Source organism: Cyprinus carpio, chromosome B5, assembly GCF_018340385.1.
Source record: "Cyprinus carpio isolate SPL01 chromosome B5, ASM1834038v1, whole genome shotgun sequence".
In the NCBI taxonomy this organism is placed as follows: domain Eukaryota; kingdom Metazoa; phylum Chordata; class Actinopteri; order Cypriniformes; family Cyprinidae; genus Cyprinus; species Cyprinus carpio.
Genome location: NC_056601.1, coordinates 30,143,270 through 30,171,156, shown reverse-complemented (window position 1 = coordinate 30,171,156; position 27,887 = coordinate 30,143,270). Strand labels below are relative to the sequence as shown.

Sequence of the window (27,887 nt, the reverse complement as noted above, 5' to 3'; positions counted from 1 at the left end):
GCATAAGAGACTTCTTTCAAAAACACTAAACACATTTTTTTTTTTTTTAAATGGTGCATTGAATACATAGGCATAAAAAAACAAAAACAGACAAGATACAGCAAAGACTCTATTAAACTAAAAGTTTATTGCCATTTTCATCTTTTGAATTTGCAATTTAAGCCTTATTAAGCTGGCTTTCCGCTGCAAGACAAATTAGCATTCTATACAAAATATGCTGCCAGGGCTGCCATTTTATCTTTAGGCTTTTTAGGATTCCCTCTCCCCACAGGCCTCCTCCCTCTTCCCTTCCCTCTCCCTCTGCGGGCTCCTCCGGCCCGGTGCATGGGATGCCGCATGGTCGCATGTTTCAGCTCCACCAGATCCTGGAACACAGGGTCACAAAACACACAGCCAGTGTGCTGCGTTTCGCCATCAGGCAACAGCGAGCGTGTCTTGTTGAAGTCCACTATGACCAGGGAGGCTTCGCAGGAATCACAGCTGTCCTGGGACACCTGCACTTTATGGGCGTGCTCGAAGAAATGCACCACAACGTTGCATTTGTTGCAAGCCATGCGCCACTTTGGACCCGAGGTGGGATCGAAGACCAGGACGCCCGTCTCACATTCAACGCACTGGCCGATGCCAAGAGAGTTGAGGGAGTGCTGACAGGAAGGGTGGGTGCACTCATTACAGCCCATCCCTGACCGAAATAGAAAGAGAAATGACATAACAAGGGATATTCTTCAAGTACGAGAACTTTTACATTTCTTTTCATGTTTTTAAGCATTTTTTCCCCATTTCATTGGCCAGAAAATAATATAAAATTGTTAGACATTTTTATATTTTACGTGGTGTCATGATTTACTTTTGATAAAAACAAAGGTTTATTATTGTATGTTCGTTTGGCATTTCATTTATTGTATACCCTTTAAATTCGTTTATTGAAAGAACAACAGCAGCAGTATGGTGTAACATTTATTTGAAACACATGTATTTGGTACTTGCTACCTTATATCTGTACTCTTTCCTTTCATTCTTTTCATGGCTTTGGAAAACCTGTCTCGGATGTTTCTCTGCATCGCTTTATGCATAACTCCGGGTCGTCGACACCAAGCTTCATTGCAATTTCTTTCTAGGAATTAAATGCTTTCTCTGAATCTTCAGTATGTCCGCAAGCGATCATACAGGTGCGAATATATCTGTGCCAGCTCAGCTATTCGACACACTGTATTTATGTTGCTAGTGATAGGAGATGTTGTTCTCTTGCCTGACATCCATGAATGAGATACGAACCGGAAAGAAAAAATAAAATTAAAAAAATTGCACGTCAAAAAAGGTGGAGTTTCAGAATACACCCATCGACTGCTTAACCGTCACGGACCAGTGGAAGCTCAAAGGTGTTTAGGAGCCAAATTAACTCCCCCAGAAAGTTTGTTTTGGACAGCTGTTTCAAACTGCCGAAATGTACTCAAAACGAACTTCGTTTCAGCCTGATTTTGTTCGAAATTACGTCATATCAGTTCGTTCTTCGATTTCGTTTGAAGTATTTCGGGGCCTTAAGGCACATGTGTACATAGAAAAAGTCTTAGATCTTTGAGTTCAGCTCATGAAAAATGGAGGCAAAAACAAAGTGTTACATTTGTAATTTTATTCAGTGTATGATAGGCCTATAAGTTAAATATGAGACAAAAAACTCATACAGGGGCACCAATATCTTGAATTTTAGGGCATAACTGCATTTATGGAGTTGTTGCCCTGCATCATATTTGTCAACAGTATAAGGTCTGGGGGCGGGGCCAGTGCGTTAACTGTGTTAAAATATTTTAATCGCGTTATTTTTTCATATCTAATTAATTAAGTTCAGCCCTAATATAAAGTAAATAATTTATACTTAATATTTAATAATAATTAATTAATGTTTATTTTGTTATTTAATATTATTCAGTAATTTACTACATTTGGTTTCATTTGGAAACAAATTTTATATTTTTATTTTCATAAACTTGAAAGATGGTTTATCCGACCATTTAAAAAAAATACATATATATAAAATCCAATGGTTGATCAAGGGCATAATCAGATCTCTCATTACTGGATATGTGGAAAAAAATGTAAAGCACATAAAACACAGTTTGAAAGAAACCTAACTGAAAAATCACTTTAAAACAAGTTGATTTGAGAATCAAAGCTTTCTAATCTCTCCTACCTTTCTTCATGTCTCTGAAGGGAGGGTTGCTGAAGCAGTATGGACACACAGGGTAGCTTTTGCCACGAGACCCCGAGGTCCACAGCACCAGCTCAAACTCATCCAGAGGACACTTGAGCTCCTTGTACAGCTTAATGGCTCCATTCTGAGGCAAACTGTAGGTCTCGTCACAGTGAGAGCAGTGCAGGCGACTGGGTTTGGCCTGGGGGTGATTAAAAAGACAGTTACACTACATCATGATAAAGCTGTAAAAAGCAATCTGGGTATCATCTGACTCAACTTTTTGTAGTTGTAGAATACATTTTATGTGCATTTATTGGAACTTAATATTTAATACTTATGAAAATATATTTTAATAATAATCATTTTTAGTATTATTATTATTTAAAAGCTTTTTTTAGATGTTGCATTTGAGCTGACTTTTTAGTAAATAATGCTTCTCCATGTTAAAATTCATAATTGAAAAAAATATTGATGGTGGAAAACACAAGTCAACTACCAGCATTTACTGAATTACTAATATATTTCAGTTTATAACTTCATTTTCCACATATTTACCATCCAAATTGAAGAAGTAACAGTAAAGACCTCTATACTGTGGCTGGACTTCACTTGAGAAAATCAGCATTAATGTCCCTTACGCAAGCGGTAGACACTGAAGCCCGTTTAACAGGGACATAAGACCAACAGCCTAGTGTCTAATTTGAATGATGAGGGACACTGATGAATAATTTGAGAGTTATTCCACATTCAGATGGACACAGGACAACATTTAGGTAAAATGCTTCCTTGTTGAAGGTCATTTTCAGGTGCTAGAGAGATGAGAGGCTCCCTAAAAGCCCAAAGTGCATCAGAGCAGAAAAGAAATAAACCACGTGATTTACAGCAACATGACCATTCAGATGGTAATTAGGATCAAAGTTAGTGTGCATATGTGGATGCTCCGGGATCCCCATCCATATCAGATGAGTCATCAAAAACTTTAGCTGCATTACTCACTGCGAATAACCAACATAATCATGTTTAAAAACTGTATTTTTGATGTACAAAGCATTGTGGGTATATGCATGGTATATACACTGTATATAGTACTGTTCAAAAGTTTCAGGTCAGTAAGATTTCTTTAAAGAAAATTAATACTTTTATTTAGAAAGGATACATTTATTTGATCAAAAGTGACAGTTCAGACATTTATTATATTACTGTTTCATATAAATGCTGTTCGTTTATTAGCACATTTCTGAAGGATCATGTGACACTAAAGACTGGAGTGATGATGCTGAAAATTCAGAAAATTCAAATTTAAAAAATCATAAAATAGAAGTTATTTTAAATTGTAATAATATTTCACAATCTTATTGTTTTATAGCATTTTTTTAATCAAATAAATGCAGCTTTTAAAGAGCCTTCTTACAAACAAAAAACCCCGAGTTTTTTTCAATTACCAACCCCAAAACAAAAATCTGTTTTCATAGTACACTGAACTCAGACCTGAACTACAGATCATAGCATGCACAGACTTTGTCAACACTGACCTTTAGTTTGAACTGATGACAGTAAGATTAGATGGAGGAATGTTAGATATTTAACCAAACACGCTTGTATCAAAATGGTCCAAAGTTCAGTTCTGCACAGCACTCAAGTCAAATGATTGCAACACCATGTCTGGGGCTTTGATCCATGACCCTTGACCATATCATTAACTCCTGATTTGGAGACATCACAGAGGGCTTTGACCTTCTTATTACAAGCCAAGGGCTTTGACCTCTTAACTACCAATTTCCCTGTGCTACTATTAAACATTATACCCTTCAGAGTCCTAAATAGGGTTGCAAAGGGATGGAAAATTTCCAGTTAATTTCTGGAAACTTTCCAAAAAGATTTCTGGAATGTTTCCGAAATTTCCTGGAATTTTTCCACCTTTTTGCAACCCTAGTCCTAAACACATTCATCAAGGCTGCAATTATATGATCAACAATACAGTAAAAAGAGTAATATTATGAAGTGTTACATTTCCAGAAAAAGAAAGCAAGAATGCAGTATGAGTAAGAAGTCAATACGAGTCGTTACAGACCTGGATGTACTTCATGAAGCGATGGCATTTGCCACAGCGCGAGAGAGGTTTCCCAGTAGCGGCGATGGGAGAAAAGGACACTTCCATCAGCTCATCCATTCCTGTTAAAAACATTCCGAGCATGAGTTAAGAGTCAATAATTAGCAATAACAAAGTATTACACATTGATAAGTGATTAGTAGTGTTAAAGTAACATATTTACTCTAAATTTACACTGCAAAGGTGGCACAGAAGCGCATCTGATATGTTCAATGTATTTACACAGCAATTACAACTGTATACTTTGATACTCTGGGCTGAGGTGGGTCTGACCAGGCAGGATTTAGTCCCATTTTTATGCAGCAATCATAAAAACATGGGGTTTCTCTGAGAATGTTCTGAAATGTATTTTTAGTATGGTACAGAAATACAGCAATAAACTAATTCTTTGCATAGATTCATTGTGGGACATTACCTGCAATGGAGTCCACAAAGTAGTGAAACTTCCTCTTGAAGATGTCCAGAGTGTGCTGTAAGACCTGCTGGAAGTTTGCCTTTCCTAAAGATATCAGATTAAGCTGTTTTTCCACAGCACTGCGGATTGTTGGTAGCACCAAATCTGCATCTATCACACACACACAGATGTACAAGGAAAAATATAAGTTTAACAAATGAGTCATACACACACCAGCTAAATACCTGAGGTTAAAATGTTTTTCCTTACCAATCTTATAGTAGCCATGAACCAGAACAATCCCCAGGTTGGTGGGTTTGAGTTTGCGGCCACTTTCAACCGTCACATAGTTCCTCTGGCAGATGTTGTTAATGTGGACAGGGATGCTGGCATCCGTACCTAGTGACACAATCATTTGTTAATGCAGTCCACATAGTAACTAGTAATTTTCTGAAAAAAAGGTCTGCTATTAAATGTTTCTTAAAAAAAATACTTCACTTTACTTCCAGTTACTCCCAATTACTATCAGTTAAAATTTAGCAAAAATTATAACTAAACGTTAAAATTGTAATTTTTAAAAATACTTTTAATTGGCAAGGATGCATTAGATTGATTAAAAAATGGCTATAAAATCTTTATATCAAAATATAAATATAAAATATCAAATAAAAGCTGTTCTCATCCTTAATCCTGAAAAATGAATTATGATTAAAATATTTAGCAGAAGAACTGTTTTTAACATTTATAATAAGAAATATTTCTTGAATAGCAAATTCTAAAGGATTGTGTGACACTGAGACTGAAGCAATGGCTGCTTGAAAATTCAGCTTCACAGGAATAAATTACGTTTTAAAATATATACTTTAAATAAACTGTTATAATATTTCACAACATACTAGATTTACTGTTTTCTTGATTGAATAAATGCATCCTTGGTGAGCATAAGAGACTTATTTCAAAGTTTGTAAATGGCATATATATTCATTAATGCACTAAATAATGTATCAAATATTAATCCAAATAAAATATGAAATGTTAAAATATCCCTTATATATAAGGAATAATGACGTATGAATCACTTTTCATAAATCATTGTACTGTGAATTCTGCATGCTTTTGAGACTTGTAAAGTTTTTTAGACACACTGCATCCAAAAAGTTACAACAATGGTGAACAAACACTGTGACCAGACACTAACATTTTACTAACATAAAAAGACCTGTTTACATTTACTCTCTTCTGTGAACTGCTGTGAAGGTTGTCAGCACTAATAAAACCGATCGTACCGATGCCGTGTTTCTCCATGAGTGTGATGAGCTCGGCCTCAGTCAGGTAGTCTGGTGGATTGGTCTGTTTCTCCAGTAGTTTGATCTCATCCACTGTAAATGTGTCTCCTCTCTCACACACCGGCAAGGCCTCTTCCTGTGCAATACCCTGCCAGGGCATCACCTCAGTGTAACCTGTTTGCAAGAAATATTAATAAGCATTATCTCTCCACTAGAATATAATTTTAAAAATGGCTAAAGTAACAAAAAAAACATTAATAAAGCTCATCTGAAGAATGCACGTACCAGCAGAGATGAGCGTCTTCCCGCTGCATGTGAAGCCCTCGGTGGCGATGCTGAAGGAAATCGTGGTCTGCAGGTATTTGCAGTCGGGGCTGACCGTTGCGATGAAGTGCCGTGTGATGTAATCATACAAACGCCAACCATCGCTGCCTGAAGAGACAAAAAGATATTTGCCATTTTATAGCCCTGCTGTCTTAGATCTGACTTCAGATCAGTTAAGATTAGATTCTAGAGTTAGGATGTTCCTGCAATATGGCCTCTGAACTGAATTTAATTGCCTGCACCATTCAAAATTTGTTTTGATTTCTTTTATACTCGCCAAGGCTGCATATAAACAGTAAGAACAGTAATATTATTATTACAATTTAAAAAATATATATGTGAATATATTTTAAAATGTAATTTATTCCTGTGATGCAAAGCTGAATTTTCAGCATCATTACTCCAGTCTTCAGTGTCACATGATCCTTCAGAAATCATTCTAATATGCTGATTTGCTTCTGAAGAAACTTTTCTAATTATTACCAATGTTGAAAACAGTTGTGCTGCTTAATGTTTATTCATGCTTAAAGGGATGACAATTTTTTCATTAATCACTTACCCCCATGTCATTCCAAACCCATAAAAGCTTCATTTGTCTTCGGAACACAATTTAAGATATTTTGGATGAAAACCGGGAGGCAGATGGCGTACGCTCTTCTGTGTCAGCCGCGCCACAAGGATACGTTTTTTACGTGTACTTACGCTTTGGTTAGAATGAAAACAGCACATCAGAAGAGAGTACACTGCCTGCGTACTGCTCAGAATTGCCAAAATGGTGCTACGCTGATTTGTAGAGACACAGAGTAGAGGGATTGTTGAATAAAGTCATTATTTTTGTTTTCTTCGTGTACAAAAAGTATTTTCGTCGCTTCATAACGTTACGGTTGAATCACTGATGGCAGATGGACTATTCTGACCATGCTTTTCATACTTTTCTGGACCTTGACACTGTTATTTACTTGGCAGTCTATGGGACAGTCTCAAGCCTCCTGGTTTTCATCCAAAGTATCTTAAATTGTGTTCTGAAGACGAACGAAGCTTTTTTGGGATTGGAATGACATGGGGGTAAGTGATTCATGACAAAATTTTCATTTTGGGGTGGAGTAACCCTTTAATAATGAATAGAAATGTCAAAATAGCATTTATTTGAAAGAGAAATCTTCCATAACATTACAAATATAACTTTTGATCAATTTAATGCATCCTTGCTGAATAAAAGTATTTATTTTATTCACCTTACTGAAGCCCCAAACTTTTGAATGGAAGTGTATATATGCCACATGCTTCACTATTTAATTATAAGGATGGTTCACCCAAAAAACGAAAAGTCTGTCATTAATTACTCACCCTGATGTCGTTCCAAACCCGTAAGGTTTCTGTGTGCAAAGAAAACAAAAATAACGACTTTAATCAACAATTCGTCTCCTCCACGTCACCCTATAGCACCATTTTGGAGAGTATCACATACCTAAAGAACGTATGCAATGTATGTAACCAAATACGCCATTTACGTTCAGATCAAAACATAAACAACATAAACAGCGTATCAGCGTACAATCATTGCATACGTTGTTTACGTATGTGATACTCTTCAAAATGGTGCTATAGGGTGACGTGGAGGAGACGAATTGTTGATTAAAGTCTTATTTTTGTTTTCTTTGCACACAAAAAGTATTCTCGTAGCTTTGTATACTTACAGTTGAAACGCTGATGTCACATGGATTATTTTAACAATCTCCTTGCTACGTTTCTGGACGTTGATCGTGTAAGGACCCTTGCTGTCCTGTAATGTAAGTGTTTTCTAGAATATCTCTGCGCTAGACATTTCAATATCAAACATGTAAATGTGAAAATACGCAGTCTGACAGTCGTACCCAGCTCGCTCTCAGAGGCGGCTCTCATGGGTGTAATTGGTGGATGGTCTCCGGCGTCCACTCCCTTTCTTGGCCTGTTAATGCCCTCAGAGAGCAGGGCTTTTACCTGTAAACACAAACACACACAATATTAATAACTTTACATTATTTTTGTGGCATATCAAGATGAAATATATATGCTATGTATATTATAATACTAAATATTATACAAAATAAAATAAACTAAATAATGCAATTAAACTTCCTACAAAAATACAATAATGCCAACACCAAATCTTTCGATTTAATATATTACAAAATATTAGAGCTGTCAAACGATTAATCACAGCCAAAATAAAAGTTTTTGTTTACATAATATATGTGTGTACTGTGTATATTTATTATGTATAAATAAATACTCACACATACAGCATATATTTTGAAAATATGTACATGTATTTACATGCGTATATTTATATTCTTATTATTTATATTATAAATATATTTAATATATAAACATAACGTATTTTTCTTGAAAATATATACATGCATGTGCGTGTATTTATATATACATAATAAATAGACATAGTACACAGACATATATCATGTAAACATAAACTTTTATTTTGGATGCGATTAATTGTTTGACAGCATCTTAAGTGATCTCTTCGGCGGGTGGAGGAAAGGGCTATTGCTTACCGTTTCACCCCAGAAGGAGTTGTTGGCTTGCTGTTTGAGGGTGCCCTTCAGGTCAAAGTTTTCAGGGTAGTGTGTGGTCTCTGTGCGAGGGTAGCTGATATAACCCTGTGTGTAGAGACGCTCTGCTATCTGCATAGTATGCTGGGGACCCATTCCTGAGAAATACACAGATACGCTGCAGTTTAAAAGTTTGAGGTCAGTCAAATTTTTTTCCCTCTGTCAGCATATTAGAATGATTTCTGAAGAATCATATGACATTGAAGACTGAAGTAATGATGCTAAAAATTAAGCTTTGCATCACAGAAATGAATTACATTTTACAATATAATACAACAGAAAACAGTTATTTTAAGTTGCGATAATATTTCACATTATTACAGTTTTACCATATTTTTAATTAAATAAATGCAGCCTTAGTAAGCAGAAGAGACTTCTTTTTAATGGTAGAGTGAGTTAACTATTTTCAGTCTGATTATTTTTATGTAAATAATTACAGGAAAAAAGTGATGTTATTAGAGTAAATTAAGTTCTAAAAGTTCAATGGCATGACTGGTCATTTCATTTCACAAGTAATTGGTTTTATTGTCTCCCCTATTTCTTTCTTTCCTCATTAAAACCTATTTCTTATGCTTTTGATTTGTGAATTCACATTTAATATCACAAGGAAAGCTGCCCACCCAAAGCAGAGCTGCCCACTCTTAACATCTCCACTGTATTCAACGCGAGGGGTCTCTGCTTGGCTTTCTCTTTCATAGACACTGAGTCAACCTGCAAGAAAAGACACATTGCAACTCATGCAGTTACACATCACTAAAATATGAAATTACAATGGAGATACAACTACATACTTTAGCCTCCTTAGCAGTCTTTGCCATATTTACAAACATTTGACCAACATCTCGGTCAAAAACTCGCACGCGGTCCCAGTCCAAGGTGAGTGGACTGTCCTTGCCTTTAAAAACCTGTGTGCACAAAAAAAAAAAAAAGCGAGAAAAGAAACAAAGTGATATAGCTGTTCTGTAAACGAATTGGATTTTTAAAACTGGGTTTTGTATTTTTAGCAGAAAAGGCCAGAACTGACCTTTGCCTGTATGACCCAGTATGCTTCAGGTTTGAAGGACTGGATCTTGTCGTGCCGTTCCACACAGAATCCCAATGTGGGAGTCTGACAGGGACCAAACGAGATCAAAGAGGAGTCCAGATTCCCATATTTCCCCTGGAAGTATTTAGTCTGGAAACTAAAAAATGATTATGTGTGATGAATGAACAACTGACTATTATTATAATAACAAATGTTTGACAAATGCACTACTGTTCAAAAGTTTGCAGTCAGTAAAAAAAAGAAATTTAAACTTTTATTCAGTAAAGATGCATTATTTTAATAAAAAGTGACAGTGGATAGATTTGTAAAGTTACAAAATGTTTATATTTCAAATGAATGCTGTTCTTCTGATCTTTCTATTTAACAAAGTATCCTGATTTTGCTTTGCAATCACTGGAAAACAATTACATTTTACAATACATTAAAATAGAAAACAGTTATATTTAATTTGTAATAATATTTTACAATATTGCTGTTTTTATTATATTTTTAATCAAATAAATGCAGCCTTGATAAGCATAAGAAACTTTTGTCAAAAACATTTGAAAAAATCTTACCAACCCCAATTTTTTCAACAGTAATGTATATTGCACTTGCATTATAATGGTATTAAAAAATGTTAAAATAAACAAAGAACTCAAAGCAGGTCTGTTCTACCCAGATGACCTCTTTCATACCGTGTGAAAGCACAGCCAATCCTGAGGTCCAGTTCCTGACGAGCATCTACGGACAGAGCCTCGTTCCTGTTGGGTTCTCCGAGTTGGTTCATGGCGTTACAGATATCTGTGTCTGTGATGGAGCTGAACTTTGCTCGATACACGGTTCGATCACTACCGTAAGACTTATTCATCAGCGGCTGAATGGCATCCAACACCTGAGACGGTACAACACAAACAAATCACTCAAAAGACTGGACTGAACACCTCATGCCCAGTTATTTAGACAATCTTAGGCTATATTTTCTTTCAGTAGATTCAGACTCGCCTCAAAACAAATGTTCTCTCCTTCTTTATCACAATCCAACCACAGGACAACATAGTCACAACCTTTTGCTTCAACCTGTCAATAAACAGCAACTTTGTTATTTATGGAAGGGTTTTTAAATATGTTAAGACTTAATTGTTAAAATATTGTTATTAAATTTACTATAGTATAATTATATTATATAATAGAAATTATAAATTCTTTGACAGGCTTACATGTTGCCTTTAAATACAATTTGTCTAAATGTTTAATTATTTTAGACAACAGATAACAACATAATCCGTCAGGTAATGAAAGGTAAAGTCACCTGAAGGAATTTGACCATATTTAGTTTGGGGTTTGCTTCTTTCTTCTCAGTCGGAGCTTTACTGAACAACTCAGCTGGATCAACTTTATCCCAGTTGTTGTACTTTCCCAAAACGTCAATTTTTTTTTTTTTTAGGATCAAATTAAATGCAGGCTTGGTGAATTCTTTCAAAAACACTCTTTCAAAAACTTTTGACTGGTAGAGTACAGTTACAGATTTTGCTTGTATTTTAAAAGCAGTCCTACTGAAGACAAAATACTTGCCGATGAAGTCCAGACTCATGACATGTCCACACACTGACGTCATCTTGAACCTCACATTTTGGCCCATGAAGCTTCCCGTGTACTCATGGACTGAACATGCTCCATTCAGGCCTTTTCGGGAGGAACAGCTACCTGTAAGTGAAAGTCAATAAAAAGAATTGTTTAAAGACCTCATACATTTCTTATAATTTCATGTCCTTCAAAACCAGTTTGCATTTCTTTCTTTGGTTTCGGGTCCCATTGACTTCCATAGTATGAACAAAAAATACAATAGAATTCATCGTGACCCCTAAAAAAATCTTCTTTCGTGTTCAACAGAAGAAAGAAAAGCATACAGGTTTGGAATGATATGAAGGTAACAGAATTTTCATTTTTTGGGTAAACTATCCCATTAACTAGTACAAAATTTAAAACAGAAGTTTTTAACATGAAAATCATGCAAACATAAGCTTTCACTGACAACACAATAATTGCATTCAGATGTGACTTCATCCTTCGCTTCGAATGCACACTGTTTATCATTCATCTGCCTAGAACCACGTCAATGTCTGCAAAAGTAACTAACATGATCATGTAAGCTTGACTACTGCATAAGAGCTCCTTAAGAAACATTGATGCTGGAGGACACTGACGAATCGGCAGGCTAAAAGCAGTCCAACTGGTGCTGGCATTGAGCGATCCATCATAAAGTAAAATGAGAGAGAGAAGAGCTGATTATGCATCATTCCTTTCATTCATTCTTTTCAATTTTGCCCTACCAGAGTTAAACCTGAATGACGTCAACGGTCGCCATCAGGTAATGAGATGCTGTTCCCAAGGCTGAACTCTGATGATGGAGTCCATTGTGAATGAGCCTGATGATGACCTCCTCTCTCTTTGACCACAGGCTTCCGCTACAGATTTTTGGAGGTTTCCATTGAGATGGTGGCACATAAATATAGGCCCAAAAGAAAGGGGTGGACACACTTGCACTGGAAGCTTTACCTCCAACAGGCACAGCAAGCCTCCAGCCTTTCGCTGCACTCCTCACCTCCGTTTCTCCAGCATGCACCAGCTACAGGTAAGTCTCCAACGCCATTCTCACAAGACTTGCCTCACAAGACCCTCTAGGACACAGAACTAGGAAACTGCACTTACTTGGATTGAATCACTTTTTAGATTTAAATGATTACATTAGTTACACTACCATTCAAAAGTTTGGGGTTGGTAATAAATTTGATGTTTTTGGAAAGAAGCCTCTAATGCTCATCCAAGCAGCATTTTTATTTGCTCAAAAAGGCATTGCAAACAGTAATATTGTGAAATATTATTACAATTTCAACTAACTATTTTTTTATTGGAATATATTTTAAAAAGCTGAATTTTCAGCATCATTACTACAGTCTTCAGTGTCACATGATCCTTAAGAAATCTTTCTAATTTTCTAATTTGGTGCTCAAGAAACATTTTGTTTTATTATCAATCTTGAAAACAGTTGTGCTACCTATTAGTTTTATGGAAACCATCATTTTTTGATGTATATAATGTTCAAAAGTATAGAATCTATCTAAAATATATAAATGTATATTTTTGTAAAATTATAAATGTCTTTACTGTCACATTTGATCAGTTTAAGGAATCCTTCCTAAAAGTATTTATTCCTTTAAAAAAAAAACTGACCTCAAACTTTTGAAAGGTGGTATGCAATGCAAAAGTACACTTAAGTACTTTTTAAAAATTAAATTGGCCAAAAGTGCCCTGGCTGATATACATGTATCACTAAACTAAAACTGAGCATCCAATAGTTTAGGATGAAATCCATTTTTAGTATTTATTTTAGAATTTATCTGTCAGAGACTCAAACTTTGCAATGCTTTAGTAAACTATATTTATTTATTGTTCATCACTGATGTATTTAATATAGACTAAGGGACACATGGAATCTATAATTGTTCTTTAACTTGAATGATGTCAATGTACACTGCTGCACTGCATCTGTGAATGCAGGCGTTATATTTTGGCAGGAGCTATGGAATGAACCCAGTCTATAAAGGTGTCCACCGGTGACAAGTGCAAACTAATAAATACTGATGGTTTGTTGCCTACTTCTCACTCTCCCACTCAGATTCTAGGACTCCTGAACGTTTTTCTGCTGGTCTTGAACCCCAGCCAGTGCAGTCCGATCATGGCCCAGTGTGTGGAGCACACCGACTGCTCCTCCACGCTGAAAGAGTACCACGCACAGCTCATCAACCTGCCCAGCAAGATCAACGAACGCAGCGTCGCCGCATGGAGCTACGAGTGAGTACAGCAGATTTGTAAACCTTTTAAAATATGGATTTATAACCAGCAAAAGGAAAAGTATACTGCAGGTGCATTTTATACAGGATGCATGCAATCCTTTTCTTATAAAAGTTTGTAACAATTCAGAATTTGACAAGCTGTAATTGTCCTAATTGGCATCAAAATGCAAACAATCTAATCTGAAAGACACTGCATGCATTTTGATGCCAATTACGACAATTTCAGACCATCAAATTCTGAATATGTCTGAATATAGAAATATTTTTCTGCACCAATAACAGCGAGAACTTCGACCTGGACCGTGTGCCACAGATCATCTATGAAGCAAACTGCCTGACCAGTCATTCCTGTAAGGGGGTCGACAGCTCTTTCAGTCTGGAGAGCATCCCCATTGCAATCAAAATGCCATTTCTTAGAAAAAACCCAAGATGCCCAACTTACGCACTGGAATTCGAGGATGTCAATATCGCCTGTATATGTGCTACATCCAGACAGAATTAGCACTGGGTCTGACAGTTCATGCACTGGATTCAATTTTAATTATTAAATGTAATAATGTCAGCCACAAAGAAGTCTACTGAATAGTGATGCTTATCGTCCTGAACAAACAACAACGCAATGCATATGCCACAATACAGATGCCTTGAATTGCCAAATGCTTGTAAATGTGATTAAATAAACTAGTTTTGTAACAAAAACTTTTGATCTCATTTTGGAAACAAATGTTGCAAAATGTAAGACTCATTTCTTTTAAAATACTCAACAAAATGAAACACCCTGTAACCTTTTTGCTGCTTACTTAAAGTATGTAGCCAAAAAACAGAATGACAATTATGAAATAATTAGAAAGGTGCTATTCAACATGATGCAGGGATATATCAGTGTAATATAAATGAATGAATGTCAAACAGGACCTAACAAGACATCAAGGGTGCTATTTTATTTGACGGAGCTGGAAAACCAAATCAATTAATCCCCTGTTTATAAATCAGGGCACTTGAAATTATATACAGTATATGTAATTTTTAGAAAGATCATACAGACTCACCTTTAGAGAGGATTTTGGCAATGGACTGAGCCAGAGAGGGCTTCTCAGCCACCATAAACACAGTCCTCATCGCTGACGTTTTTATTTATCTGTCACAAACATCTACGGGACCTGAAAATTAAATAACAAAAGTATATACATTATCTTAAAGTTAATAACTAAAGCTAAAATTAGACTTTTTAGACCACCAATCGAGATAACACACCGGTATGTGATGCGGCCACTTCTTTAGGCATGTTACCTTCCGGGTTGTTCGTGTTTTTCTTTTTTTTCAAAATAAAAGCCCTGACTGTTCTACGAAACATATTACTAAATTTAAAATAGCGATTAAAATTAAAGAATAAACAAATGTACTTGTAATAATGATAATTATTATTAATAACAACAAACTTATAAACAACAATATAACATAGCAATATAACAAAATAATATTAAATATATTGACCCATTTCATTTTAATTCAAAATTTGAGAAATTATACTATATACAGTATATATATATATATATATATATATATATATATATATATATATATATTATATATATATATATATATATATATATGATTTTATTTACACATTTGAATATACATATAAATATATGTGTTATAATTAGGCTATACAATTTTATATAAATATTAAAATTAATATAGTATAAATTAATATTTAAAATACATGTTAAATGTGATGTTTTGCGTTAAAAGATCAATAACTGGCAATTGTCAAAACATTTTTAAAAGGTTATTTAGTCAACAAATTACACTTCATGCAAGTAAATACAAAATACATAAGATAAAATCCTCATATGATGGTAATAAAAAAGTTTCTGAAAAAAAGGTCTGTACCAAGAAATAAAACAGCCAGTGAAAGATGCAGTGTTATTTATTTAGAAATACTCAACAATGCTCAACATTCTAAAAAAATGGAAAGGGAAAATAATTAATTAATTCGACTGAGCCTGCCCATATGGCCACTTTTGTTTCCATGCCAATGCAGAAAGCAGACTGTAACATTCTGTAATGATGTCATCACTCACTCAGATTCTTTACATTTCCATTTTAGTTTTTAATTGTTACATATAAAAAGGATAACTGTCAACATTTGCATCCTTGAAGAATTAAGTTTATCAGGTGGTTTTCTATAAATATGATGACATCACTGTATCTCTCATTTCCAGTCTCCAGAAGACATGGTGCATAAACTGCATCCCAGAGGCAGATTCAATCACAGTGATTTGCTCTATAATAGCTTGTTTGATTCCCTCTCTTTGATACAGAGAGACTCTATTCACAGCATAGTGACTGACATATGGTTCTGTCACCTATAATCTAACGCAGTTGTTCAATACAGTGCACAGTACACGTTCCTAGTTTCAAAGGAACTGAGCTTTCTACTGGAAGACTGCTAGCTGTCACATTTTTCCACTCCATTTATCCACCTCACTCCAGTGAATATCTGGCAACAAAAAATACCAACATTTCCATTGTTACTGTCCAAGAAAAAATCACACAGTTTATTTAGGAGATGTTGAATTTTATTCATCATAAGCTGTCACAAAAGGAACCGATTTTATGTTATTTTGTTAAAAACAACATAATAAAAAAATAATTAAAAAAACCCCAGAAGTTTAAAATGCCATAATCCACATCACATAATCCATATGCAGTTAAAATTTACTATATGCGTTTTAGTGGTATTTCAGTTATATTTAATAATAAAATAATTAATAAACACAAATGAATTCAACAATTAAATAAAAAGGGACAAATTAAAATACTACTATTAAAACAAATTGAAATTAATTTTTAAAAATAAATAAATTCTAACAAATATATCATTATCATAACCTAGATAATACGCCAAGATGTCTAGCGGAAATAAATTTTATTTTATTTTATTTTATTTTATTTTATTTTATTTTATTTTATTTTATTTTATTTTATTTTATTTTATTTTATTTTATTTTATTTTATTTTATTTTATTTTCCTACGCAGGCTGTATGCAATTACATTCAATAGCCACTAGGTGGCGACTTAACATTACGAGAATCTCTTGATTCCTCCAACAGATTGTTGAGTTCAGCTCATTGACAGCAACTGTTCATGTGAAATCCTGCCAATTAGAAAATACAGAACAGGACAGTTCAATTTGTTCAGCCAGTTTGTTTAGTCAACTGTCCAATGCTGAACTGCTGATTTATAAAAATGAGTGAGAAAAGGGGAAGAATGTAAAAAAAGGGAAAGACAAGTCAGTGCATTGCTTTGCTGAAATCAGCGTGTGTCTGTGACCCCACAGATGGCAGAGGGAGGGTGGAAGTGAATTTGTCTCCTTCAGTAGAGTGATCAATTAAACCCATCCAACCCACAATGCCTGCCTCCTCCAGTATTGACTCATCTGGACTGTCACACACACACACACACACACACACAGATTATTGGCTGACACATAAACCGATGAAATTATGATCCAGATCCTCTTTGTCACTGCTTAATTGTGCAAAACCAGAACATATATGGTCAAGGAGAAACTAGAACATCAATCCGCAAAGAGTTTTACATGTAGGCTACATGCATGTGTGCGACACTGATTGCATGAGATGAGTCATATTTCTATGATTGGCCACTTTTCATCAGCACTCTCTGCCTCTTTCTGTCCCTTTCATCCTCTCTTACTCACAGACAGACACATAAACACGTTTAAAGCCAGAAAAAGGCAGTGTTTAAGAACGAGAGAACATGCACGTTGAAGGAGGAGGACCGTAAAGCAGCAGACAAAGAGAGAGACAAATGAATGATTACAGGGCATAAGATGGATGAAATTACAGACATGGATGAACAAACAGCACTTATTTGCTGCTGTTTCTCTTTCTCTCTAGCTTTCATTTGCTTTCTCGCTGATGAATTTAAAGAGGGTTTGATGGCTTCCCTTTCAGATGTACACTAAACATCCCGATACTATGTTGGATGAAAGCTTGAGGGAGGGAGGGAGGGAGGAACTGACTGGCAGGATGGGGGAAATGATCTTAACCATTAAAACTGTTGCCAGTAAAGATGGCTGACTCATTCTCTTGATCTAACAGGGCTGACTGTGAAGATCTCACTTGTTGTCTTGTTTTTTTATTTGTAGATTTTCATCATCATTACCTTCATTTTTGAGGAAATTTTCCGACAAATGTGCATTAAAACAATTCAACTGGAGTGCTTTCTTACATGCTAAACTGCTAAGAAAAGAAGATTCCCAAATGTTATCTCTTCAACCCTATAAAGCATAGTGTGTCTTATTTCTAAGGCAACAATATGATCAAAGCTGAAAACAGGTTGCACACAATCTAAAATACATGCCTTTTTTCATCGTTTTTAGTAAGTAAAACATTTTAAAACGATCCACCTTCAGCTCGTGGCACACTTTTTGCTGTGAAACCTTTACTGATTTTTGTTAGATATTGTTAGAAGTCTTTCATGATGAACACTCACTGGCCTGAAGCAACATAGGTTTACTTAATTATATGCAATTTTTTAAAATCATGTTAAAATGTAAGCATCAAATATGATCCATCAGGTTTTTGAGGAGATTTTAATTTGTTCATCTCTCAATCATCACTGTATTGCATTTTGCACCATAGTAAAAACAAAAGAGTTCTGATCATAAAACTAATCATTTAAATATCATTTCCTTTAAATATCAAGACATTGATATTTATATGCCTTTCATGTAAGTACTGTTAAAGATCTCAGTGATTTACATCACAAGCTATCAGACTTTTACATAACGTTTTGGCCACATAAATAATAAAATCTGCGTCAAATTGGATATTCATGGACAGTATTGGTCTCTGAATAAAACTGATTTTATTACTAATGTTAAAGCTCCATATTTTCACTGTTTCACACTATATGATCCATAAAAGCCTGCGCTAATAAATATGATAAAGATAATAATACACATATGCATATTTTTTATATTTTCTAAATTTTTTGTTCACAGGTTTAATTAAGCATTCCAATTTTTAAAAATGTGGGGGGGGGGGTTCTAACTATTATTTCATTTGTGAGGCTTTATATAGAGTTAATATCTCAACTGTAACTCACTGAGATTAAAATGAGGAGCAACCGAGACTCATGTTTCCATTCATTTGTCTCCTTTACAGTTTGAGATGAGATCAACGATGTGTAGACACAAAAGTCAAAAAATGAGAACTTCATATGAGATTTCTCACTTAATTCTTCCAAGACCAAGTAATCTAAGCTATCTAAATTCATTTCTCATTACATTTATTTTTATTTCTACAAACAAGTCCCCTTAGCAATAGAAGTTTACTCTGGGTCTTTATGGTACATTTAAACATAAAGAACCAAGAAACTAAAATGATAATTTTTTTAATCATTCCGAACATAAAGTCAGCAGGTCAAACATCGCAGTACGCTTCCTTTCCTCCCGATGGTTTAGTCTCAACTTGAATTCAACTTGACTAAACTGTATTCAAAATTAAAGGGATCCTGTCTGAATGAAAACACTTTAGATCAATGATGTGTAAACATTAACAGGTTTATTCCCAATTCATATATGTATATTTAAACACATATACTACATTTTTGCTTGTGTGCATGTACAATTCAAATGTTTCAGAGAGGACATACTCTTCAAATTAAAGGATCCAAAATGGGTTTTCACAGCAGTTTTATTTGTGAGTCCCTGAAGAACCTTTCAGTGAACAGATCTTAAAATAACCATTTTCCATTTATAAAGAACCTTCTGTGGAATGAAAAGGTTCCATGGATGTGAAAGTTCTTCACGGAATCATATGTGCCAGGAAGGAACCGTTATTTTTAAGGGTGCACACAGCTTTTGTTATGTTGTGTCTGTTCAGTCATTTGTCAGAAAATCTCTTGTGAGCATCTCATTATTTTAACTAACCAGCACTAATTAAGAAGCAACTTAATCATCAGATAATTTAAGCTCTCATCTTCTCTTAATCATGGATGTGGATGCTGTTTCAGATCTCAGGTTAATAGTTAACAATCACTTGATCATCATCACTGACCATCAGCTAGTCCCTGGTCTTCCTTCTCTCGTCTCCTGTCCTTTTCCTCCCCTCCTTCTCTCATCTTCACACATATCTATGAGATATGCAGGAAATATGAAGCATTCTGGCACTCTGCTGTGAGGAAAGCTGAGGAGTGTGCAAGGTGTGATGGAGAGGAAAGTGGAGAAAGCATTTCCTCAGAGAAAGAGACTGAAGAGTAAAACCTATTTTTAAAACATCTGGAACTTGATTGCCTTTAGTGGCATTCATATTGATGAAATACTGAATGTAAATATAGGTTTATACATTATAATAATAATCTTTCCATGAAAACATTAAAGCGATTAAGAGTGACAGTAAAGACATTTATAACGCTATAAAAGATTTCTTTTTCAAATAAAGGCTGTTTTTTTTTTTTCATTAAAATCTGTGGTTTCCACAAAAATAATATTAAGCAGCACAACTGTTTTAAATATTGATAATAGTAAAATATATTATTTTTGAGCATCAATGGAATGATTTTTGAAGGGTCATGTGACACTGAAGACTGGAGTAATGATGCTGAAATACAACTTTGCTATCACAGGAATAAATTACATTTTAAAACATATTAAAATAGAAACTGTTATTTTAAATGTGAATAATATTTCACAATGTTGCTTTTTTAAAATGAACTGAACTTTTTAAATGAATGTTGCCAGATCATCTGATCACTGAATTATATAATCATGCAGTAGCTTTCAAAATAAGTTGTTAGAGTTTTATTTATTTCCATTATTAAGCAGAAAATCAGGTTAAGCTCTTTTAAAAGAGTGTCACACTTTGTATAAATTAAAATATATATATATATATATATATTTATATATATATATATATAATATATATATATATATATATATATAAATATATATATATATATATATATTGGGAAAACTGAGGTTTCTGAACACTGCTTAGCTGTGTACATATCACAATATCTTTCTGATTCTTATGATATATATTTTTTGTTATTATGTATAGAGATTATTTGTTGATTTTGAAGAAGAAAAAGAGATTCTTTGTTGGCATCTATGAACCTTTAATCTTTCCATTCCAATGTTTTTCAAAGTTTTTTTAGTTTGTTATTTTGTTTTTTGATCACTGAAAGGTTCTTTGGGGAACCCAAAAATGGTTCTTCAATGACATCGCTGTGAAAAAAAAAACAAATTTTTGAAGCTTTATTTCTGAAAGTGTAGAAAATTAAGACATGATTTACTTTCAGTAGTTTTCAGTATTTTTAAGTGTTGCATAGATGTTAGAATTCAAAGCAATCTTCTATCTTTCCAAGATTTTAAACAACTATATTCATATTTATGTTCAGATGCCACCCCCCGCTCACTGTCTGCTGCTGCCCTCCTCCATCCTTCACTCACTCTTAGTTGGAAACCTGGGATTCCTTTATTGTTTGAACAGGGTCCTCACATCAAGGCCATGCCTTCAGCTAGGGGCTGTTGCCCTCTGACCTTTCCTGCATTAGGTATGTGCAGCGAGACCTCAAAGAGCTGGAATTCGTCTGAAGTCAAACCTGTGTGCTAACACACAAGTGAAGTACACACACACACACACCATGGAGGACCACCGAGGGGCTGGGAAAATTTTGAAAACAACATGTTGAGGGACTCTCTTCATCACACGTATGCAGAAAAACAAGAGACCACCTCCATGTGCTGAACTCACCACCTCACATAAAAACATTGTGATGGACGCTTGTTTTTGTTGCATTTTATGAAAATGAAATTCTTGTTGACTTATTTCGCCTTTCCACATTCATGATCGGATTAAAAAAAAAACATTTTCTCAGTAGGAACAGGAGAACACAGTGGGACAGGCTCTGACCGGCATCCATACATCATGGGACACTTTAATAAAAGCAATGATTAATTACTCACAGGTCACTGGTTTCTCTCTGCTATCACTGCGGGGGTTTTATCATCCTCATTCTCACATCATCAGGGGTTTTTGGTATTTAGAAATTATCTACTATCATTTACATCCTAAATGATCTTAATCATAATGTTTGATATCAAAAAAATTGAGTAATACATTTCTAAGGAATGATCAGGTGCTTTATTCACTTTAAGACAGTTTTTTTCATTTCCATGGAAAGCATGTTTTTCCCATATATATTCCAGTATTTTTTTTTTTTTTTATTAAAATTCTCTAAACAATCTCAGGAAGTTTAAAGGATGTGTTTGCATTTTGAAAATGAGTTCTTCAATTAATCTTTATTTTCACCTGAAGTTTAGCAAAGATCAATGTTCTTATCAAGTTTTTGAGAATATGGTTCTTTGAGCTTTAAAAACATCTTGATGTCACATTACACGTTCTTCAGATCAGTGTCATTGTATTTAGGTTCTTTAAAACACCAGTAGATTAATAAAATTATTAACCAGAACTAGAGAATGAAAATATTATTTGTGAAGCTAAAAATGTTCTCCTCCTATATGCATTTTGTTTCTTATAGATTGTAACTTTTATGTTTAGTTGTCATTTAACCTAAACATGCAAAAGCAAAGAAAAATCACTTAAAGAACCTACTTTTGTATAAGATGAATACTTGTTACTTGATGTGTTAAACTATATTTTTCATGGAGCAGATTTTTGAAAATGTTCAAAGCTACTGTAATCTTGCAAAAAAAAAATAGATAAATGTTAATCAATACAAATTATGAAAGGAATGGCATTTCGTGTAATTACTGAGATCTTAATCATTACAGAAATGGCTAAATTTTAACAAACGTTTCTTTGTAACTCATATTTTGTGGTCATTTGGTGTCCTAACAATTAGTTTTAAAAACTAGCTATTATTTAAACAATTATCCAAGTCCATAAAGATGTGAAATACTCGATGTTCATATGAAAACAAATGAATCTGTATTAACACATTGACATTGAACAAATAAAATGTTTTTCTTCAACAAATAAACCAGAAAAAACACTCTTCTGTGGAAGGCAATTGTATTAGTTTTTTTCTGTTTTATTCGTTTAAACATGATTTTCAGAACACTTCAAATGAGTAATTCGATCAAATAAAGCTGTAGTTGCTTGCACAAACAATATTTTTCGTTTTTGCAATGATGGAACAAGCAAATTAAAATGCAGACTGACATGTAAACAACAGCCTTAAGATATTTGTCTAATTAAGAACTTAAATTTCTTATCGATGTTGCTATTATTTGCACGATTTAAAACGATCTTCTGTTTTCAGCCCAGTTAGGCTGTTTTTTTAAACGTCCGTCTACACGTTTCAAGAACATAAATTTTGCTAAAAAGCATATCAGCGGCCAAAACGCGTGGAGTGTCTATAATCAGTCACAAATCAACGAAAAAATCGATTGCCTTTCGATGATGTACAAAAACTAAAGCGCGCCTGAGTTTTCAGATGTGACAACAAATGAGCACTTTACTTAGACCCGCCTCTTCCCAACAAACACACACACACACACATGCGCGCGCGCACACGCGTGCACACTGAGGAATGTCAGACATCTCTGTGACCTTTAATCGCTTTTAAAGATGAGCTCCAATAGTTTTACTTTATATGAATGAACCGTCAGTTTTATGTCTCAATGGGGGTCATTCATAAATTTAGTTGTTAAAAGTGAAAGAATAGAAGTAACTTCATAACGTGTGTGTTCGTAAAATCCATAATGGAAGTAACAAATGCCACAAATTTAAGGATAGTCATAAAACTCATAATAAAAATGGATGAACTTTAACTTTTAAGTAACAAAACATATTGTTAATAAAAATGTTTATTTTTATCTTCAACTTAATAAGAAAATGACAAAAACAAGCAAATATTTTTTTTCAAGGTTACATGTTTTCTGTCTAATGTCATCTAAAATTTGATTACATTTAGCCTATTTCACTTTATAGACAGTGTTAATGACTTGCAAACAAGGCAAAAAGGTGATACAGTGTTTATGACTGAGGTGGATGTTTGTTGTAAAAGAGTGTATTAAATTATATTTCACAGGAAATTACAAAACTATCTAGATCCTGTCCAATTAATTATAGAAACATTTTTACACACATAGTGATTTTTTTTTTTTTTTTTTTTTTTTGCTCTTAATGTGAGAATTTGAAATGTATAGTGAGTTAAAATACAAGAACGTTTAATGCTTCAATCCAAGTTAAATTGCTGTTGGCTTTAGATATTTTATTTTATCAAATTTGAAATGAAATAAGCTATAAAAGATTCAATGTTTTTAAATGTCATCCTCTGAATATGCAATAAAAATTAATTATTGTTACTAAAAATGAAACAAAGAAAACAAACCAAACACAAGCAAACACCAAAAATCCATTACATTTATTGACCCAACAATGATCAATCAGTTCTTCTGTGACGTCACCAAACAGCCATCTTTTGTTCGCCCTGCAGATTCTCGCTCTGCTAGGCAGCAACACTGATACTGAGCCTGTAGGCTGAATAGCAGGTATGTATGGAGCGGAGCAGTGGCCTGGCGCCACATGGATATGCACGAAACCTGAGACCTTGTGCAGTGGCTCTGAACTCTGACATCTGGGAATTCTGTGGATGCTGACCTCTGAGGGGCAGAGGTCACCCGGGGGTCCACCAGTTTCCTTTTTGAGAAGGGGAGAGAGAGCAAGATGGAGAACTAGGGTGGGTGGGGGGAGCGAGGAAACCATAAGAGGGGTTATTGACTAGTCTGAAAAGAGGAAAGAGGAAGGTTGATGATGCCCGAGCTCACATCTGGCAATAATGGTGGAATTCTTATTATTTACATTTCCATTCAAGAAAGCATTTCCGGCACCTTGGTGAAAAGAGAGATTGAGTGTCCTGTGAGACACACATCTGTGTGTATTGGGAGGGAGCGTTGGTTGAGGTGACTGAACAGTCATGATGTTTTAATTCACAGTGTGTTTGATCATTTTTGACAGCAACACACGTAAAGCAGATGGGAAAGATTGTCATAATAAATTTTACAAATGTATATTTTTAATGTAAACATAAAAAATATTAAAAATATATAAATGACAACATTAAAATGGTAACAGCTTGCAATAGGTTCTATTAGTTACCATTATAGTTAACTACATTAATTATAGTTATAATAGTTAATTCGCATTAACATGAACTATTAATGAAAAATCCTTTTATTAATTTTATTAAATGCATTTCTTACACTGTAAAAAATAAAAACCTCTCCAACTCAAAATTGTCTAGTGACTGGTTACATCTCAATTTTTCAATTGGCCTAATTTAATTTGTAAAATTAGTAAAATTCACACTAATTCAATTTGGCCAATTGAAACATTTAGATGTGATCAGTCAAGTTAGAGAGGTCAGAATTTTTTTTACAGTGTAATTATTTAGGTTAATTTCAATATTTTGTGAGCTATCAACTAACAATGAACAATTGCATTTTATATATATATATATATATATATATATATATATATATATATATATATACACACACACAATGTTAATGTTAATTTATTAACTAATGTAACTAATGGGACCTCATTATCAAATGTTACCAAAACGGTGTCAGATGTTTTTGCACATAAAACATATATTTTGCACATTAATGACTAATGAAAAATTAATAACTAATGGGACCTCATTGTCAAATGTTACCAAAACAAACAAACAAACTGATAACAATTTTTGTCTTTTTGACAAATCAATCGTTTTTTATTTTTCTAATTTTCGATGCTGCTTAGAAATCATGCAGTCCATAAATGTTAAAAAAATGAGAACAAAAACAATTAATGCTTTTAAATTTTAAATAAATATAGGAAAAATACCTTTTTCTACACAGCGACAAAAACAAGTATTACATTTTCATTTTAAAGTATAATTGCACATTACATATATAATGTATAATTAACATACAATATTATCAAAACAAAACAATTAGGCCTAATGACAAGAAAAAAATAGATTATAACAATAACAAATACCAATAATAAAATAGTTTTAACCTAAAGTGTTAATGGATCAAAAATAATATGTAAAATGCTAGTCTTTCATTACATACTGATCAGGCAGTATATTTAAACTATACTGAAAATGTAAAGAATGTAATGATGCATGAAAGTTCACAGTGATAGTGAAAGTGCATGACATGCTCCTGCATTAATGTGTCTGTGTTTGCACGTCACTCAACTCTAAAAAGCTCTCCAGTTCCTGCTATAACACTTTACAGTGTACAGAAGGCTCTATGCCACCCACCCAGCTGGAATGTCATGCATGCAATTAGGAGAGATTGTAGCAGGAGCTGGGGGGCTGGGACGGGATGGGACGGAGGCTGGGGTGAGGGGTGGGGGTACGGCAAGGAGCTGGAGACTGCCTGAAGAGTCAGAGAGAGGGGGTGGAAAGAAAGGAAGAGGTGGACGGGGCCTTCAGAAAAACAGGCGAAGTGAAGAGAGAAACACACCGGCTTCTCACAACCTCACAGTTCCTTCCCCTCACAGTCATCAATACCCATCAATAGGAATTGGCCTCCAGTCAATAGCCCCCTCGCAGGAGGGATACCAGAGAGAGAGAGAGAGAGAGAGAGAGAGAGAGGTGGATAGCCCCCTCGCAGGAGGGATAGAGAGAGAGAGAGAGAGACAAACAGAAGGAAAAGTATGAATCAAAGAGGAAAAAAAAACATTCAAATGAAGTGAATGGTGTTTGAGTCATTTCACTAAAACAGAAACAACTACTAAACCTACTCCTTCATTATATGCTGATATATTGCTTAAGATTTACAAGCAAAGAGGAATGCATTTCTGCATGCATGTTATATAGATAGATAAATAGACAGATATACACTAATTCAGTTAAATACTAGCATTAAATACTACAATTAAATTAAATATTCATTTAAATAGAAGCAAGTATTTCAATTAAACACTTGCTTTCAATGAAAATTGTTTTTAGTGTGTCATTCATACATTCCTTGTTTAATATTTACTGATACATTGTTTTGTTTGTTATTTTCCAAATTGGTGTATGTTTTTTTTGTTAATAATGGTTTCATTTTTTTTTTTAAAAATTAAAATTTGGATTTTGCTGAATGCTAATTATTTTTTCATTATTATAATTATTTAATCACTACATGAAACACAATGATATATATGAGCTGCTTGACACATATCCTGATTTCTGAAAATGGTACATGCTGCAGGACCTTGAACTATTTGTTTGGAAATGTTATTCACTTCTAAATTCATTGATTCTAATTATGAGATTTATTCTGATCACACTAATTTATATGTCATGCAATAACTATAATAAATTGCACACACTAACCCTCTAAAATACAACTCAAGAGTTTAGATTTATTTTTTAATGATTTACAAGATTTGTTCTAAAACATCCTCGAGGTTAATCCTCGTTTGGTTTTCTTTATCATTAACAGTTAAACTGTTGTTCACGTGAAACACAAACAGACATGCATTCAGAAAGATGCATAAAAATGTTTCATTATTTTATTACAAACATTTTATTTGATGTCAAATATTTAGTTCTAGCAAAATCCTACAGCTTTAAATATGTTTGTTTAAACATACATTTCAAGAGTGTAAAAAACATACACTGCTGCAATTAAACCTAAAAGACAAACGTACCATGAACTTTTCTAAGATACTTTCATGGTGAAATTACACATAAATGTTTGAGTGAAAACAACTGTAAATGTAATTAGTTTTGAGCTTATATGAGAGAAGTGCAGTAATTGTGTGTGTATAGGCTATTTAAAATAATTTGCCAAAATCTGTCTTGGAACTATGTATTTGTAGCTACAGACATAAAGATGATAAAACATCAATAACAAAGCCGTGCGAATAAACAAAAATAAGCGCAAACTACCTTTTATCAAACACACATGAGAATTTTACTTCTGTGATGGGACGTGGGCGTGACCAACAGGGTTTGGTCACATGGTCACTTAAGAGGCGGAGATTTTCTATATTTTCCTCTCTTCCTCTAACCGACGTAACATGGGTTGGATGAATAAGA

General features: G+C 34.1%; 2 protein-coding genes across 2 annotated transcripts; one reads left to right on the top strand and one right to left on the bottom strand.

Moving 5' to 3' along the window:
* Positions 1-105: 105 nt before the first annotated feature.
* LOC109090134 (DNA topoisomerase 3-beta-1-like) lies at positions 106-15,135 on the bottom strand. The gene is made up of 18 exons (XM_042723094.1): positions 15,050-15,135; positions 14,845-14,955; positions 11,515-11,645; positions 11,251-11,358; positions 10,944-11,018; positions 10,637-10,833; positions 9,939-10,095; positions 9,706-9,819; positions 9,535-9,625; positions 8,858-9,012; positions 8,180-8,285; positions 6,267-6,413; positions 5,982-6,155; positions 4,966-5,094; positions 4,717-4,866; positions 4,263-4,363; positions 2,189-2,390; positions 106-682 (listed from the first exon to the last, which is right to left on the bottom strand). Exons 2-18 carry the CDS (start codon positions 14,912-14,914, stop codon positions 204-206), a joined length of 2,586 nt encoding a protein of 861 aa, XP_042579028.1. The 5' UTR covers positions 14,915-14,955; positions 15,050-15,135; the 3' UTR covers positions 106-203.
* LOC109082592 (interleukin-17A-like) lies at positions 12,450-14,494 on the top strand. The gene is made up of 3 exons (XM_042723095.1): positions 12,450-12,573; positions 13,618-13,793; positions 14,078-14,494. The coding sequence occupies exons 1-3, from the start codon at positions 12,559-12,561 to the stop codon at positions 14,295-14,297; spliced, it is 411 nt and encodes a 136-aa protein (XP_042579029.1). The 5' UTR covers positions 12,450-12,558; the 3' UTR covers positions 14,298-14,494.
* Positions 15,136-27,887: the final 12,752 nt, after the last annotated feature.

Excerpts from the sequence above, each read along its gene's own strand:
- LOC109082592 (XM_042723095.1), top strand. Across the intron at positions 13,794-14,077 it reads GTCGCCGCATGGAGCTACGA|CGAGAACTTCGACCTGGACC; the intron begins GTGAGTACAGCA and ends CACCAATAACAG.
- LOC109090134 (XM_042723094.1), bottom strand. The coding sequence starts at position 14,914 with ATGAGGACTGTGTTTATGGTGGCTGAGAAGCCCTCTCTGGCTCAGTCC. Across the intron at positions 9,626-9,705 it reads AGACTGCTAAGGAGGCTAAA|GTTGACTCAGTGTCTATGAA; the intron begins GTATGTAGTTGT and ends CTTTTCTTGCAG. Across the intron at positions 6,156-6,266 it reads GAAGACGCTCATCTCTGCTG|GTTACACTGAGGTGATGCCC; the intron begins GTACGTGCATTC and ends TCTTGCAAACAG.